The sequence below is a fragment of the Phalacrocorax carbo genome, chromosome 6 (assembly GCF_963921805.1).
Source record: "Phalacrocorax carbo chromosome 6, bPhaCar2.1, whole genome shotgun sequence".
NCBI classification, from domain to species: domain Eukaryota; kingdom Metazoa; phylum Chordata; class Aves; order Suliformes; family Phalacrocoracidae; genus Phalacrocorax; species Phalacrocorax carbo.
Window position 1 is genome coordinate 21,371,665 of NC_087518.1, and position 16,460 is coordinate 21,388,124.

The 16,460-nt window shown below is 40.9% G+C and overlaps 1 protein-coding gene across 8 annotated transcripts in view; it reads right to left on the bottom strand.

The window, feature by feature from the left end:
* Positions 1-16,460, bottom strand: part of CENPP (centromere protein P) — a 169,264-nt gene that overhangs the window by 66,823 nt on the left and 85,981 nt on the right. Inside the window, exon 7 of one of the 8 annotated variants that reach the window (XM_064454229.1) lies at positions 13,103-13,642. The exons of 6 other annotated variants lie outside the window; for them this stretch is intronic. In XM_064454229.1, the coding sequence (XP_064310299.1) occupies positions 13,475-13,642 (168 nt within the window). In that variant the 3' untranslated portion in view covers positions 13,103-13,474. Of the gene's footprint in view, positions 1-13,102; positions 13,643-16,460 lie in introns of those variants that run through there. One more of the 8 variants, XM_064454227.1, reaches the window with a different exon arrangement.

Below are 16,460 nucleotides of genomic sequence, written 5' to 3' on the forward strand. Positions count from 1 at the left end.
GACATAGAAAAGTGACCTGACCATTCTTGGTCAAGACAAATATGGGAACAAATTCAGAATCTTTGGCCACCAGTAGGACAAAAATATGCAATGACAGCTCAACACAAACGCCCTACAGTTACTGTTTATTCTCTGAAATATATTTGAGCAAATAATTTTTGCAGACCTGCATTGCAAATTAGTATGCTTCGAGAAGACAATTAGATTGAGAAGGGAATATAGTTCTCTTGAATTATTATCAGACTCAGAAGTCTTATAAAATAGTTTGGACCAAAGCATGTAATAGCCATTAGATATTCTTGTGGAAGTGAACCTTGGTCATACTGGTCCTTCGAAAATTTCTAAGTCTTACAGAAGTAGGCACCACCTGATCTTTTAGTCTAACAAGAAGCTCAGTTGAGGCATACCGGGAGAGCCTTCCCATTATTCCTAGATAGGTGGAATACCAATGGCCTGCAGAAAGTCACTCTATGCGAATTGGCAAGTCCCTGATAAGAGTGTGCCCCCTGCTTTAGGTGTGCCTGCTCAAGCAGGGGCGCTGGACAAGATGACCTCCAGAGGTCCCTTCCAACCCCTCCCATTCTGTGATTCTGTGAGGAAGAAAGCTGCTAAGCCAAGCAAGTAACGAGTTTGACAAGAAGATTTGGGTAGATACACAGAAATACTCTCATTTCTCCTGTTTTCCAGATGCAGATGTAGCTGCAATTTGTGTTCACAGATAAATTCAAAGGTGAACAAGCTGTAAGTTGCTAAGACTGCAGAGATGTCCCATCAGAAATTTTTTAACCATTTCAGAGAGGAAAATACTTGGAGTAAAAACCTGAATAAATTTTTTTAGTAATCTAGTAGAGACAAATATAAGGTAAATATATCTGAATACAATGATCTAATGTAAATATTGAAACTATGAGAGAGTAAGATATTTTAAATTAAGAGACACAGAATAGCAAAGGTTATGATTCAACAGTCATAGCAATTCTAGAACTACAGTCTTTTGTGGCACAAGAGCAATTTGGGGGCTTTAGACTATCTGTTATATTTCTAAGTTCTGACTTGCATTGCTGGTCCACGCATCATACATAAGAATTTGGACAGGATCTGCTAAATCCTTCAGGTAGGTCCCATTCTAAATTCTAACATAACAGAAGACATCCTGTCATTATCACCATACTAACAGAAAAGGTATTGATGTTGACATTTTTATGGAGTAGGATCTTTCTACCAGTTAAATGATGACAGAACTTTGAGGATCTGCCTGAACTGTTGCCACACTGCTGTGCACAGGGACACACACTTCTGGTAAAATAAGAACTGCAAAGGTGTTCAACAAAATAAGGTTGTTATCATGGAAGCTCGGGTAGCGTTCTGAATTTGAAGCAATGATTAGAGACAGTGTTTCCTCTACAATAACGTAAAAGATCTTTGAAAAGAAACCCTCAGAAAAATAAAGGCATCATATGCCTCACAAAGTGAGATTGTTGTTATTAATTCCCATGTGTCGAGACTATTAGAACCTCTGAGACCCCAAAAATATAGAGCTCACAGTATACGCTCTTCTCAGTTTTACATTTCAATTTAATAACAAATAAAGAGATCCCCTCATGCCAAAAGCTACAAATCACTCAATTTTGCCCCAAAAAGTTTGAGACATGACCACTAGCTTTCTAGTGGCCTGTCGTGGTTTAGCTGGCAACTCAGCCCCATTGAGTTGCTCGCTCACTCCCCCACCAGTAGATGGGGGAGAGAATCAGAAGGGTAACGCTCGTGGGTTGGGGTAAGAACAGTTTAATAATTAAAATTAAAAGAAACAACAACAGAAATGCAATGTAAAGGAGAATAACAAGAGGCGCAAAGCCCCAGGGGAGGGGGGAAGGGAGGGGAACGAACCACCGAAACAAACCGCCCGCAACGCAGCCGCTCGCCGCCTGCCAACCCGACACCGCGCCGCCCCCGAGCCGCAACTGCCCCCCCTTAATATACTGGCCATGGTGTCACATGGTATGGAATGAACATGCCATTGGCCAGTCAGGGTCAGCCACCCCCACCGTGGTCCTGCCCCTCCCAGCCCGCCCCCCCACCCCCCGCCACATGGCAGAGCATGGGAAGCTGGAAAGGTAGCCGACCCTCCACGGTGAGGAGAATTAACCCCTTCTCAGCCAAAACCAGCACATCCACATACACATTTTCTATCTTTTTAGTCAACATTTTCTCCGTTTTACTCCAAAGCAAGAAAAAAGATACCTTCAAAACCTGTACTGCATGGCTGCCACATATGTTGTCTAAACCATCATAATGTGGCAACTCATCACTAGCTTCCTAAAGTAAGCTTCAAAATCTCTACTCATTTGGAGGTGTAGGCACTTGAAAATGTAACCACAGGGACCTGCCTGTATCCTCTTTGGATTTACAGCATGTAACAATCCACAAATGGTCACTCCTTCTGTTTAAATGCAGAACACAATGATGAACGTGCAATATCAATGTGCGCTACAGCTTTTATACAACCACTCCTTGCTAAAGTTATCTATCAAGTTTTAGAAGACCAAAATTGAGGTCAAATCACTGCTTAAGGGGAGCCAGAATCATCCTATGACCCTCTTGTAGGATGGCCCAAGCAGAAAGGTGAAGCCTGCTTTGGAAAGAGTGCGTGTTTTTAGAGAGACTTACTTTTAAATTTGGTTTTGCATGCAGGAAGCATTTTAAGAGTTAGTGGACTAGAAACAGCAGTCAACCATGTAACTTACACTCATTTGGAGGGAATCCTGCATACAGTCCTACTGTGTTCTTGAAAAGTGAAAGAGGTATAAGCATCCACCCGAAAAGACTACATCATAAAAATACGTTTGACTTATTCAGCAGACATACATTCCTATTTTCTAATGAACAAAAGGGAGAGATACCTAGTGCTATTGCTTATTTAATAACATTACTCTTCTATTACAGCTAGTTACCATTAAATCTCAAACTCTCTATTTCAGGTGAAAAGGCTTTAATTTTACTTCTCTTGGCACACTGAAAACCATTTTAAATGGGGGAAAAAACAGCAGACGTGAAATAAGAGCTCTGATTTAATGATGTCAACAACTTCTGTACAGTTGCAAGGCCCAAAATATTGTGGAAAAATGTTGGAACACTTTTTGCATCTAAAAGTAGTGAAGATGTCACTTACAAAACTCTAAAATGTATTCAACAGATCTCCTTTTCCACATTAAGAAATGATTGTATGATCAAAAATTAATTTAGCTTTTTACTTTCCTAATAAATTAACACATTATTAAAAGTTTTATTCAGGCATTAAGCTGCTATACTCAAATGCTAACAAGCATAATTTTAACAATTTTGTTACAACTGCTATGATGAAATTCAATGGAAATACATTGCTTTAATGTTCCCAATATCCAAGTTACAAAGTCTCATTACACATTTAATGTTCCTTGCTAACCCTGTTCCACATTAAAATTCCATCAGGACAGACTTAGCACTGTTCTTCCCCTTTAAGTTTAGAAGTGAACAGAGAATACCAAACAGAACTTTTCATAAACACCTTCTATTATATATGATGCAAGATGAACGAGATGCTGCAGTTACTACGTCATTAGATTACTTTTGGGAAAACATTCTGTCATGGCTTTAGCTGGGATAGAGTTAATTTTCTTCACTCTAGCTGGTATAGTGCTGTGCTTTGGATGTAGTATGAAAACAATGTTGAGATAACACACAGATGTTTTCGTTGTTGCTGGGTAGTGCTTGTACTAGTCAAGGACTTTTCTAGCTTCCCATGCTCTGCCGGGTGCACAAGAAGCCAGGAGGGGAGGGGGCACAGCTAAGAGAGCGGATTCAAACTGACCAAAGGGATATTCCATATCATGTAACATCATGCCCAGTATGTTAACTGGGAGGAGCTGGCCAGGGGGAGGGAGGCAGCAATCACGGCTCAGGGACGGGCAGCATCAGTCGGCAGGTGGTGAGCGGCTGTAACGTTTGTTACTGTTTTTTTCTTCCTTCCCCCCCCCCCCCTTCCATTTTATTATAGTATCATCATTGTTATTATAATAATAAATATAATAATAATTATTATTATTGTAATTATTAAACTGTGCTTATCTCAACCCACAAGTTCTTTTGCTCTTCCAATTCTCTCCTCAGTCCCACAGGGGTGGGGGGAGTGAGCGAGCGGCTGCGTGGTGTTTAGTTGCCGACTGAGGCTGAACCACAACAAATTCGTATACCAGTGCATGCCCCTGAAAGAACTTACATAATTGACTACTGCATAAAACATTTCTGATGACACCATAAAACAATTAATGATAAATAACCATCCATTTATGATACTGAAATGCTCCAGTTAGAAAAGCAAAACTAAACCAATATATTTGCTAGCATTATGGGGTCAACTTTTCCACACAATAAATGTCCTTATCTAAACTGGATAACTTTTGATCAGTCTTAAAAGGAATGGCATAAAAAATGCTAAACTGCCTCAGGGTGAATCTCAAAACTAAATGAAACAGCTGTCTTAGAAACACAGCTTCATTTTGCTTCAAGGAAACTACAAGCAAAGGAAGACTATAAGTCTCAGTTGTTTAAGAGGTGGCAGTCACCGACCTGCTCATTCACCTGGATGTTCACAAGTCCATGGGGCCAGATGGGATCCACCCGAGGATACTGAGGGATTTGGCAGAGGAGCTCGCCAAGCCACTGTCCATCATTTATCAGCAGTCCTGGTCAACCGGGGAGGTCCCAGATGACTGGAAACTAGCAAATGTGATGCCCCTCTACAAGAAGGGTGGGAAGGAGGATCTGCGGAACTACAGGCCTGTCAGCCTGACCTCGGTGCCGGGAAAGGTCATGGAGGAGCTCATCTTGAATGCCATTATGCAGCACATGTGGGACAACCAGGGGATTGGGCTCAGCCAGCATGGGTTTATGAAAGGGAGGTCCTGCCTCACGATAGTGGTCTCCTTCTATGATAAGGTGACCCACTTAGTGGATGAGGGGAAGGCTGTGGACATTGTCTACTTGGACTATAGTAAGGCCTTTGACACCACCTCCCACAGCATTCTCCTGGAGAAGCTGGCTGCTCACGGCTTGGACAAGTGCGCTCTGTGCTGGGTTAAAAACTGGCTGGATGGCCAAGCCCAGAGAGTAGTAGTGAATGGAGTCAAATCCAGTTGGCGGCCAGTCACAAGTGGTGTTCCCCAGGGCTCAGTGTTGGGGCCAGTCCTGTTCAACATCTTCATTGATGATCTGGATGAGGGGATTGAGCGTACCCTCAGTAAGTTTGCAGATGACACCAAGCTGGGTAAAAGTGTCAATCTGCTGGAGGGGAGGAAGGCCCTGCAGATGGACCTGGACAGGCTGGATCATTGGGCTGGAGCCAACGGTATGAGATTCAACGACGCTAAGTGCTGGGCCCTGCACTTGAGTCACAACAACCCCATGCAATGCTACAGGCTTGTGGAGGAGTGGCTGGAGAGCTGCCTGGAGGAAAAGGACCTGGGGGTGTTGGTTGACAGCCGCTTGAACATGAGCCGACAGTGTGCTCAGGAGGCTAAGACGACCAACAGCATCCTGGCTTCTATGAGGAATAGCATGGCCAGCAGGAGCAGAGAAGCGATTGTGCCCCTGTACTCGGCACTGGTGAGGCCGCACCTCGAGTACTGTGTTCAGTTTTGGGCCCCTCACTACAAGGAGGACATTGAGGTGCTGGAGCGTGTCCAGAGAAGGGTCTGGAGAACAAGTCTTATGAGGAGCGGCTGAGGGAGCTGGGGTTGTTTAGTCTGAAGAAGAGGAGGCTGAGGGGAGACCTTATTGCTCTCTACAACTGCCTGAAAGGACCTTGTAGTGAGGCAGGGGTTGGTCTCTTCTCCCTAGTAACAAGCGATAGGACGTGAGGTAATGGCCTCAAGCTGTGCCAGGGGAAGTTTACGTTGGATATTAGGAAAAACTTCTTCACCGAAAGGGTTGTCAAACATTGGAACAGGCTGCCCAGGGAAGTGGTTGAGTCTCCGTCCCTGGAGGTATTTAAAAGAAGGGTAGATGTGGTGCTTGAGGATATGGTTTAGTGGTGGACTTGGCAGTGATAGGTTAGCAGTTGGACTCAATGACCTGAAGGGTCTTTTCCAACCTTAATGATTCTATGATTCTATGAACAGCAGTACCCTTTCTTTGTGAACTATTTTTGGTCACTGTCAAAGACAGGGGACTGGACTAGATGGGCTCTGATCTGATCCAGCACATCTGTTCTTATGTTCTTATGTACTTTACACATAGCGTGGCCTAACTGCTGCTGAACATAACTGTGCACATTTCCATTAAGTACTTACTGACTTTATCAGACTACGAACACAGTTAATAAAGTTTCCCAATACACAATCTGGTCATTGCTATGAAGTTTCTTGGAGCAATACATAACTGCCTCTTCTCTGCAGTCATGTCTATTAAAAATTCCTATTAATGAATTGAGTTTTCCAGGATACTACAAGACACAAGCGAACAGGAATCTCATTTGAAGAGTGAGGTGGCCTAGAGAGCTGATGACAACTTTACATCTTGTCAGTGCCCAGTAGCTGAGTACTATTATATGAGCCCACACAGCTTACATGAATCATTCTATCTCAGTTGCTCACTACAATTAGACATACAGTTTGATCTGTATTTCATACAGGTCTGTTTTTCATTGATACGTATATCTGGGAAACCTTGTCCTGGTGACTAGAAGTAGTCATTTTTACTTATTTGCACATTTTCATCTGGGGGTTCTAGTTCTATGGGTAATGAGGTTTATTTGGGGCATTGAGTTCAAAGCTCTGTATACAGAAATTGTAATTTTTTCAGCTTGGGCAAATGTGTACTGCAACTAACTGGAAGACCATATTAATCTCAAGAAAAAGGAAAGATCATCTCTCTCCCCCAGATTGCAGCTTTCGTGAAAACATTAATTTATTTTCTATGGGAGGATAAAAATACGAAAAACTATGCTGGATATTAGGAGCAAGGCCGTTGGGTGAAATACCTGAACATTGTTTATTTATTGTAAGGTCCAATAACTGTTATGCTGGGCTCAAAAAATTACCTGGTCTTTGGGACTTACAAAGCCTTAGCTACTCGCTTTTCCCATAAAAGCCATGATGTTCTTGCCCAGTACTTCAAAGCCAGTCCTATGAATTAGCCAGCCATAATGGAGACAAACATTCTGTGTAGTCTCTACAAGTGAAAAAATACTCAAAAGTTGAGTGAATTCCCCAAAACAATATTCTTCCAGTCTGCTTGAGCCATCCTGACTCCATTCTTTAAATGGATTTTTTTAAAGCATTTAAGAATTAAAGTAAATTAAAGCATTAACAGTTGCATTATTTTTATAAATTGTATTCTTAAAAAACATTTACCGTATAATTTCTTCTTTAGTAGTCTGTTATGTAAGGAATTTCCTACACCCACTGAGTAAACAGTTACTGTAGTTTGGTAGAATTTCCATTTCTTTTGAGTTTAATTCTTTGTACAGGATACAGATCTCCACACAGTTATTGAATGCAAACTTTTGCCTAATTCATAGCTTCTGATTTAGGCTGATATTTATATTAACACAGCTTTGATAAACTGACTTATTAAGACCATCTAATAATGTACTGTTTTCTACAAAGTACTTTGAAGCAGTTCTGTTAATTCAGACAAAAGAACTTCCATTCTAATTGTGGAGTATTATGAGTATATATACAGAAAATTGTAGGTTTTGCATGCAGTATTACTAAAATAAATCTATGTTTCTCTGTGGGAACTTTTCATATGATAGTAATTCCTAGGGAAAATACAGAAAAGCTGACTTACTTTTTCCACAAGGCAGATATTTTTCTCAAAGGAGCAATACTGAACACAGCTGTGAAAATATTAGATGTTCAATAACACTATCAACCAAGACAAGAATCTAAGTGAATTATGTAATGGTATTTTAAAGGATTAAAATTAGGAAAAAGGATTAAATTGACTTAATTTTTTTCACAGCAATTTCTGCAAAATCCTGAAAGTTGGCTATGCCATTACATTTTATTATCTGGCCTCATGCATTCTGCTCCTTAAAAACCTTCATAGTTAGGGAACAACTGCCCTCATGAATATTTCATGGTTGACATCCCCTTTCAAATGGCTATTCTTTATAATTATATATATGGCTTGCTTCCTTCTAATGAAAGATGGTTCTGAACTTCTTCAGTAAAGCTTATTCACTACTAGTCTTCCAGGAAGAACTCTTTTTCTGCTTTTCTTTCAGGACAGTTTGGCTCTCATAACAAAGAACTCAGGAAACAAGGCTTTTCCTCTTTCAATTAGACTAATTACTTTTTGGGTCTATATAAAACATTAAAATCTACTATGCTTCCTTGCACATTTCCACAACTGAACTACAACGTTTCATGCAGTATTTCCTTTTATTTTGAACCTGCCACTCACTCCTTTCTTTTGTGTTAACTTAGTTTTTGCATTGGAAAAGGCAAAATAATTATTCTCTTTCTTTATGACATACGGGTTCAAAAAGATCTGTATTACCTATATTCTGTACTTATTTTGAAGGCTATTTTGATAGCTTCTGGTAAAACCTTAAATGAAAGAAACATTAATTATCCATTTTAGTTGAATTAACTTTCTTACCAATCTTCTGAGGATGGTTTCATGTGAGGAGACATGCACCTTTTACATTGATTGTAAAACATGCAGAAATTATAATAACCATGAAACAAAAGTATAGTTATAGTATAAATCCTATGCTGACAAATTACCAAAGATGTAGTTTGCTTCATTAACAAAATAAAAGTTATATACTGGTAACTAAGCTTACTTTCTAAAGTCAAAGCTACTTGGTACTGCTGTGGGCAAGCCGAATGGAAATTACCCTTTGTGGAACATAAGCGTTCAAGAAAAAGATAATAGCTTCTGCTTTACAAATTGTTCTATTAAAAAGATCTAATTTTCCATGCTGCAAGTTAATACGCAATTATGACATATGTTTTCTTTCAATCTACATAAGTATTTCCATGGAGTGGTAAAAGTAACTTGTATCATCTAGTGAATTTCTATCTATGATAAAAAGCAGTGCAAAACCATCCAGGGAAGCAAACATCTTAACTAACACATTCCCATATTTCCAAACAAATACCTTTGAATGTAGTATATTAGGGTATCTGTCAGACAATTCTAACTTCTCTGCTAGTTTCTACACGATCTTTTAGCTTAGTTTATATGGTTTTGCCTTTGAATTTCTTTTATTTTTTGTCAACACTTACACAACACCTACCACACTACATCACTGCATGCACAATCGCAAGTGAGACTGAGCTGACATCTAGATTCAACCAGCCACAGGCCTTCGCTGCCTACATCAAAGTAAATGTGCTTGTTCAAGGCTGTAGCAGATTCAACTTTTGGAATATCCCATATCCACAGAGGGAATAATGACAAGAATATGTTTGGTACTTTATACACATGAACTTTATTTTTTAATATGTAAGCACAACTACTATGAACAACTGCAGAACCAACATATTTTCACTAGTGAAAGAACAGACCTAACAGCGTAGTTATTAGACGTGTTACAGTATACCAAATATCGCAGCGTTCCCTAATTTACATTTAATTTCTATATGCTCCTTTCCTTCTTACGCTTACTTGCAGTTTTCCCCTACAGGTGAAATGGGAAAAGAATGAATGCTAGAAATCAGCAAAACACTTGATGATATATAAGTAATAAAAAAAGACAACTATATTTGCTTTGAAGGGCCAACTTGGAAAAAATAAATCATAGAATCATAAAACAGTTTGGGTTGCAAGGGACCTTAAAGATCCTCTAGTTCCAACTAGTGCCATGGGCAGGGACACCATCCACTAGACCACATTGCTCAAAGCCTCATCCAACCTGGCCTTGAACACTGCCAGGGATGGGGCATCCACAACTTCTCTGGACCACCTGCACCAGTGCCTCACCACCTTCATAGTGAAGAATTCCTTCCTTAGACCTAATCTAAATCTATCCTTTTTCAGTTTAAATCCACCACCCCTTGTCCTATCACTACATGCCCTTGTAAAAAGTCCCTCTCTGGCTTTCTTGCAGGCCACCTTCAGGTACTGGAAGGCTGCTATAAGGTCTCCCCGGAGCCTTCTCTTCCTCAGGCTGAGCAACCCCAACTCTCTCAGCCTGTCATCATAGGAGAGATGTTCCAGCCTGCTGACCATCTCCACAGCCCTCCTCTGGACTCATTCCAATAGGTCCACGTCCTTCTTATGACGCAGGAGGCCAGAGCTAGACACAGTACTCCCGGTGAGGTCTTACCAGAGTAGAGTAGAGAAGGAGAATCATCTCCCTCGACCTGCCAGTCACACTTCATTTGATGCAGCCCAGGATTCAGTTGGCCTTCAGGGCTGCAAGCGCAGATTGCTGGGTCATGTTGAGCTTCTCATCAACCAACACCCCCAAGTCCTTCTCTTCAGGGCTGCTCTCAATCCATTCACTGCACAGCCTGTATCTGTGCTTGGCATTGCCCTGACCTGTGTGCAGAACCTTGCACTGGGCCTTGTTGAGCTTCACAAGGTTCACACAGGCCCACCTCTCAAGCCTGACAAGGTCCCTCTGAATGGGATCCCTTCCCTCCAGCAGGGCTCCTGCAGCACACAGCTTGTTGTTGTTGGAAAACCTGCTGAGGGTGCATTCAGTCCTACTGTCCAGGTCACCAACAAAGATGTTAAACAGCTCTGGTCCCAGCACCAACCTGAGGAACACCACTCATCACTGGTCTCTACTTGGACATCGAGCCGCTGACTGCAACTCTTTGAGTGCAACCATCCAGCCAATTCCTTATCCACTGAGTGGTCTGTCAAATCCACAACTCTCCAGTTTAGAGATAAGGATGTTGTGTGGGACTGTGTCAAATGCTTTGCATAAGTCCAGGTAGATGACATCAGTCGCTCTTCCCTATCCACCAGCCCCATTGCAGAAGGCCACCAAATTTGTCAGGCACGATTTGCCCTTCGTGAAGCTATACTGGCTGTCAAAAATCACCTCCTTATTTTCCATGTGCCTTAGCATAGCTTCCAGGAGCATCTGCTCCATGATCTTGCCAGGCACAGAGGTGAGACTGACTGGTCTGTAGTTCCCCCAGTCTTACTTTTTTTCCCCCCTTTTTAAACAGGCAGGATACATTCCCCCTTTTCCAGTCAGTGGGAACTTTACCAAACTGCCATGACTTCTCAAATATGATGGATAGTGGCTTAGTAGCTTCATCTGACAAGTTCCCTTTGGACCCACAGATGCATCTCATCGGGTCCCATGGACTTGTGCACCTTCAGGTTCCTTAGATGACCTCAAACAAGATGTTCTCTTACAGTGGGTGGATCTTCTTCATTCTCCCAGTCCCTGCCAGTGCCTTTTATGACTTGGGTGGTGTGGCTTGAGTACTTGTTGGTGAAGAGCAAGGCAAAAAAGTCACTGCATACCTCAGCCTTCTCCACCTGCCAGGTAGCCAGGTCTCTCGTTTCCTTCCAGACAGGGCCCACATTTTCCTTACTCTTCCTTTTATCACCGATGTACCTAACAGAAGCTTGTTGCCCCTGACGTCCCTGGCCAGATCTAATTCTATCAGGGCTTTAGCTTTCCTAACCTGATCACTGCCTGCTTGGACAATTTCCCTGTATTCCTCCCACACTACCTCTCCTTGCTTCCACCCTCTGTAGGCTTCCTTTTTGTGTTTTGGTTTGTCCAGGAGCTCCTTGTTCATCCATGCAGGCCTCCTGGTGTTTTTGCCTGACTTCCTCTTTGTTGGGATGCATCACTCCTGAGCCTGAAGGAGGCAATTGTTGAATATTAACCAACTTTCTTGGGCCCCTCTTCCCTCCAGGGCTTTACCCCATGGTAGTCTACCAAGCAGACCCCTGAAGAGGCTGAAGTCTACTCTGCTGAAGTCTACTCTCCTAAAGTCCAGAGCAGCAAGCTTGCTGTGCACCCTCCTCAGTGCCCTAAGGATCTTGAACTTCATTTCACGGTCATAGCAGCCAAGGCAGCCCTTGAGCTTCACTTTCCCCACCAGCCCCTACTTGTTGGTGAGAATAAGGTCCACCATAGCACCTCTCCTCATCGGCTCCTCTATCACTTGGAGGAGGAAGTTATCATCAGCATGTTTGAGGAACCTCCCAGATTGCTTATGCAATGTTGTTTTGCTGGCAACATGCTGTATTGCCCCTCCAACAGATAGCGGGGTGGTTGAAGTCCCCCATGAGGACCAGGGCTTCTGAACATCAGGCTGTTCCTGTCTGTCTATAGAGGACCTCATCCACCCAGTTGTCCTGGTCAGGTGGCCTGTAGCAGACCCTCACTATAATGTCACCTGTCCCTGCCCTCCATTTAATCCTGACCCATAAGCTCTCATTTGGCTCCTCATCCATCCCCAGGTGGAGCTCCACACACTCCAGCTGGTCACTGACATAGAGGGCACCACCCCTCCTTGTCTCCCCTGCCCGTCCTCCCTAAAGAGCCTGTATCCTTCCATTCCAACACTTGAGTTCACAGGAGCCATCTCACCATATTTCTTTGATGCCAGTAAGATCATGGCCCCCCAGGCATGTGCACATCTCTAACTGCTCTTGTTTATTCCCCATGCTATGTGCGTTTGCACAGAGGCACCTAAGCTTGGCCCCTGGTGAAGCTGACTTACTGGCTAGAGTGGTTGGAATTCCTTTGTGCTGCTCCTCAGGTGCTCTCCTGCTGACCTGTGACCTTTCACCAGGCTCTGGGCATCTATTGGTAGCACTGGCATCAAACTGGTGGGAGTGGGATGGACTGAGGTTCCCCTCCCTTGGCAACTTTAGTTTAAAGCCCTCTTTAATATAGATTATATAATTCTTATGATTTAGTAATAGCATAATTATGAGAACATAATATTAAAAACCGTAACAGCAGTGGTTAATTACAATTAAAGCAGACTTTCAGAAGCGTCCCAATGAATTTAGTGTTAGACCCAACCTTGCCTGAAAGAGTTACTGCTCTTTTGTAGATGAGGCACAAATGAGACCATCCTATAAAATTCCCAGAAACAAAACACGCACCTGAGAACACAGGATAGGTTAATTAACATGGTACCCTTTATTTTTTTCTAGTAATGTTTCTGAGATCTTTCATTTCAACTCTTGCAAAGTAACAAATCATGTGTTTCAAAACTTGCAAACAAATATAGGCTGGAGATCTTCATATTGTTACTTTTTCCATCTACAAACAGTATATGCTGGAAATACATGCAAACATTTACGGACCCATGTTCTTCATTAGACATAGAAGTGCAAACTGTAGTCAATTACTATGTTATAAATGTGATATTTACTGGGGCCATTTCTAACAGTCCATCGCAAATTGAGCCACAGACATCATCTTTGGGATCTTTGAATTTTTAATGCAATAGAAATTACTTTTGGTAAAGTTAGGAAAAGCCATAATACTAAATTAAATTAAATCCATATTGTTTATACTGCTTGTTAAAACAAAGGGAAAAACGGGGGGAAAAATCAGCATTTGCAGGTTATCAGATTTTTTTTTTTTAATTGTTGAACTTTGGCAGAGTAAATGCTTGATGCTCTGTGAGGAAATGTTGTGCTCAGTCCAGCTTCTATTCTGAAACAGAAAATTTTCCTTTAGAACTTATTATCGGAGTGATTCAGTAGTTTGGCACTGGCTGCAGAGCTTTTCATTTTAACTACTGTTTGATTTTCCATGAAAGAATGTCTGGTGTTTCCAATGTCTGTAAGGCAGCTAAATACCCATATTCCATAAAAATGCCATGTAACATTATCCAAACTTGTAAGTAGCATCAAAAGCACAACTAACAATTGACATGTACAAAAACCAAAACTACTTCAAGACCTTCATTTATCCAGCAGGTTATTTTTCAGGCAGAGCAGTTTCCTGATCCAGTTAAGCACACAAACCTTGTTATAGGACTAAAGAGATGAGCATCAAGGTGGGAATAAGCTATCTGGGGACTTCTTAAATAGGCATTCCACACAGAGAAATTTGTATTAATCTGTAGCCTAAAGTAGAACAAAGTTAACTTACTCTCCTCTAAGGCAACACAAACAATCTGCAAGGGTGAAAAACAAGATCTGACTCTTCAAGGTTACTATTTTGCCTCTCCAGTCATTCCAGATCACCGCGTTCTTGCATGCATAAAGCACATAAATCTGACAATCACACAGAATATATATGCACACCTGACTTTATAGCTCTTTTTGTACATGATCTCTTAATACAGCAAGCTATGAATTGCCCTTCAATATTGATATGTTGCTAATAAATGCCAGGGACTAAGGACATTGACTGCAAAAGGAAACAGTATATTTTGTTGCAGTTTCTAAGGCAGCTGCCCAAAATATGCAAAACATATGTATGTATTAACAAGTGAAAATTAATTAATGCATGATAATAAATAATTATTATTGTGTTATATTTATATATAAACAGTGAAGAATCAAAAAGAACTACAGAAGCTGAAGAATAGTTTTTCTATGCTCAGCTAGCTTAAATGGTGTAATTCAACTTGGGAAGAGTCAAAACTTAGCTCAAACCGAAATACGCAACTGCACGCCACATGGACTGGTTGTGAGCATGAAAGGAGCATGTCATGTTATTAAAATGTCATGGTCAGTCTCCAAGACAGATTTGTGCAGTTGATGTTAGATTCATCACTTTATGTAAACCACATTTATAAACAGTGCTAGAAAATGAAGTACTTAGTTTGCCTTACAATAACAAACATAAAAAATCTGCTTAAGAAAAGAGTCTGCAATGTAAGCATTAGCCACATATGGCAGCATATGCTTGCTTGCTCAGACATTTAAAGTAATACTAATATAGTAATTTTCAATGATTGCAATAAAGAAACCAACGTAGCATTTTATATGACTGATGTGATACTGTTAAATATAAAGCACCATCCAAATTTTTTCCATTTGCATATTTCACCATAGCGAAAGACAGTATTCTGAACCACAACATGCTGGATATACTCCTATCCTTTGCCTTGGAAATTAATCTCCACTACTCATAAAATTTACATACATATTTTAAGGCAAGAATCCTAGTCTTCAAGCAATTCTTTCATTGGTAGAAATAGAAGTCACTGAAAAGGTCTGAGCAAGGAGTTTGACCTTATATAATCTTTTAGTTATTTTAACATGTAGTATTTTGTAGGAGAATATACATGCATTTGCTTGCAAGGAAAATACCCTCAAACTACTTTCTGTTTAACAGTATCTCTCTTCATTAAGACCCCAACATCACAGATTAAACAACTGTGACAGATTTTTCTATCAGGCTATTTAAAAACAGCATTTGATCCTACCTCAAAAGGCTGCAGCTACAGCCTTTAAATGGCTGCTACCCATTCTACATAAGCACACTGCAGTCTTACCCTAAGAAGTGAGGGGAACATTGACCTAAGTACCTAGCATCAATTCATTCATTTGGACACTCCCAGTTTCATTCAGAACTCCACAGCTGCCCTACTGTGCTGGCTCATGTAATGACTTTGGGTCCAAAAAATAAAGTATATTGGAAACAGTGATTCTGGAGAGGAATTCTGCAATAGTAGTTAGCTTTTAGTAAACTGGAAATAAACTGCAAGTGTTTAAGAGAACAGGCTCATGAACTAGATTGAGAACCACTGGCCTATTTTAGGTTTTAGTATTGCATTCAACAGCTAACATCTGAAGTTCAGAACCTGGTAGTCAAGAGACCTGAAAAGGTGACTTCTGGGTATTTTATTTTAGAATGCAATTACATTCACAATCAAAATACTAAACCCATGTCTTGAGATATGAAACAGTTTCATTACAAGAACAGCATCTCAATATAAGCAATATTTATTTCTACCATATTGATATTATACATGAATCAAAACATATGGGTAAACCATTACAGGATAAGATACAGTGACTTTTTTCCAGATACTACCACACTACATGTCAGCTTCACTATGTAGTACAGCTACATCAAACTTTATGTACATAGGAATGTGTTCCTACCACCTGAATCAACTAAAAAGATGTTGCTAAACATTGGGAACTGGGAGCATTATTGCAAAGCTAGGATCAGCTGAAATTGCTGATTCAACACATTACTATTGAAAGGAGAAGTGAAAAAGAAGAAAACGGTACCTTGATATTACAACCCTCAGGCCCTGCTCTCTTCTATTACAGAGCCAAGAAAGCATCAGAGGTTTTTTTTGAACAGCAATTTAATACAAATTTGCTCAAGTAAATGCATCCAAACCAAGCTACTCAAAACACAGGGGAGTGTTTGTCTCAGAAGCTTCTGTTTCTAAATGCAGGCAAGAGAATGTAGATATATGCAATTTGAGATTTTAAAGAAGTTTAAGGACAACCTTCAGGTTTTTATGCGAGAATGTGATTGCTCTTGAAACTATAATTTCATT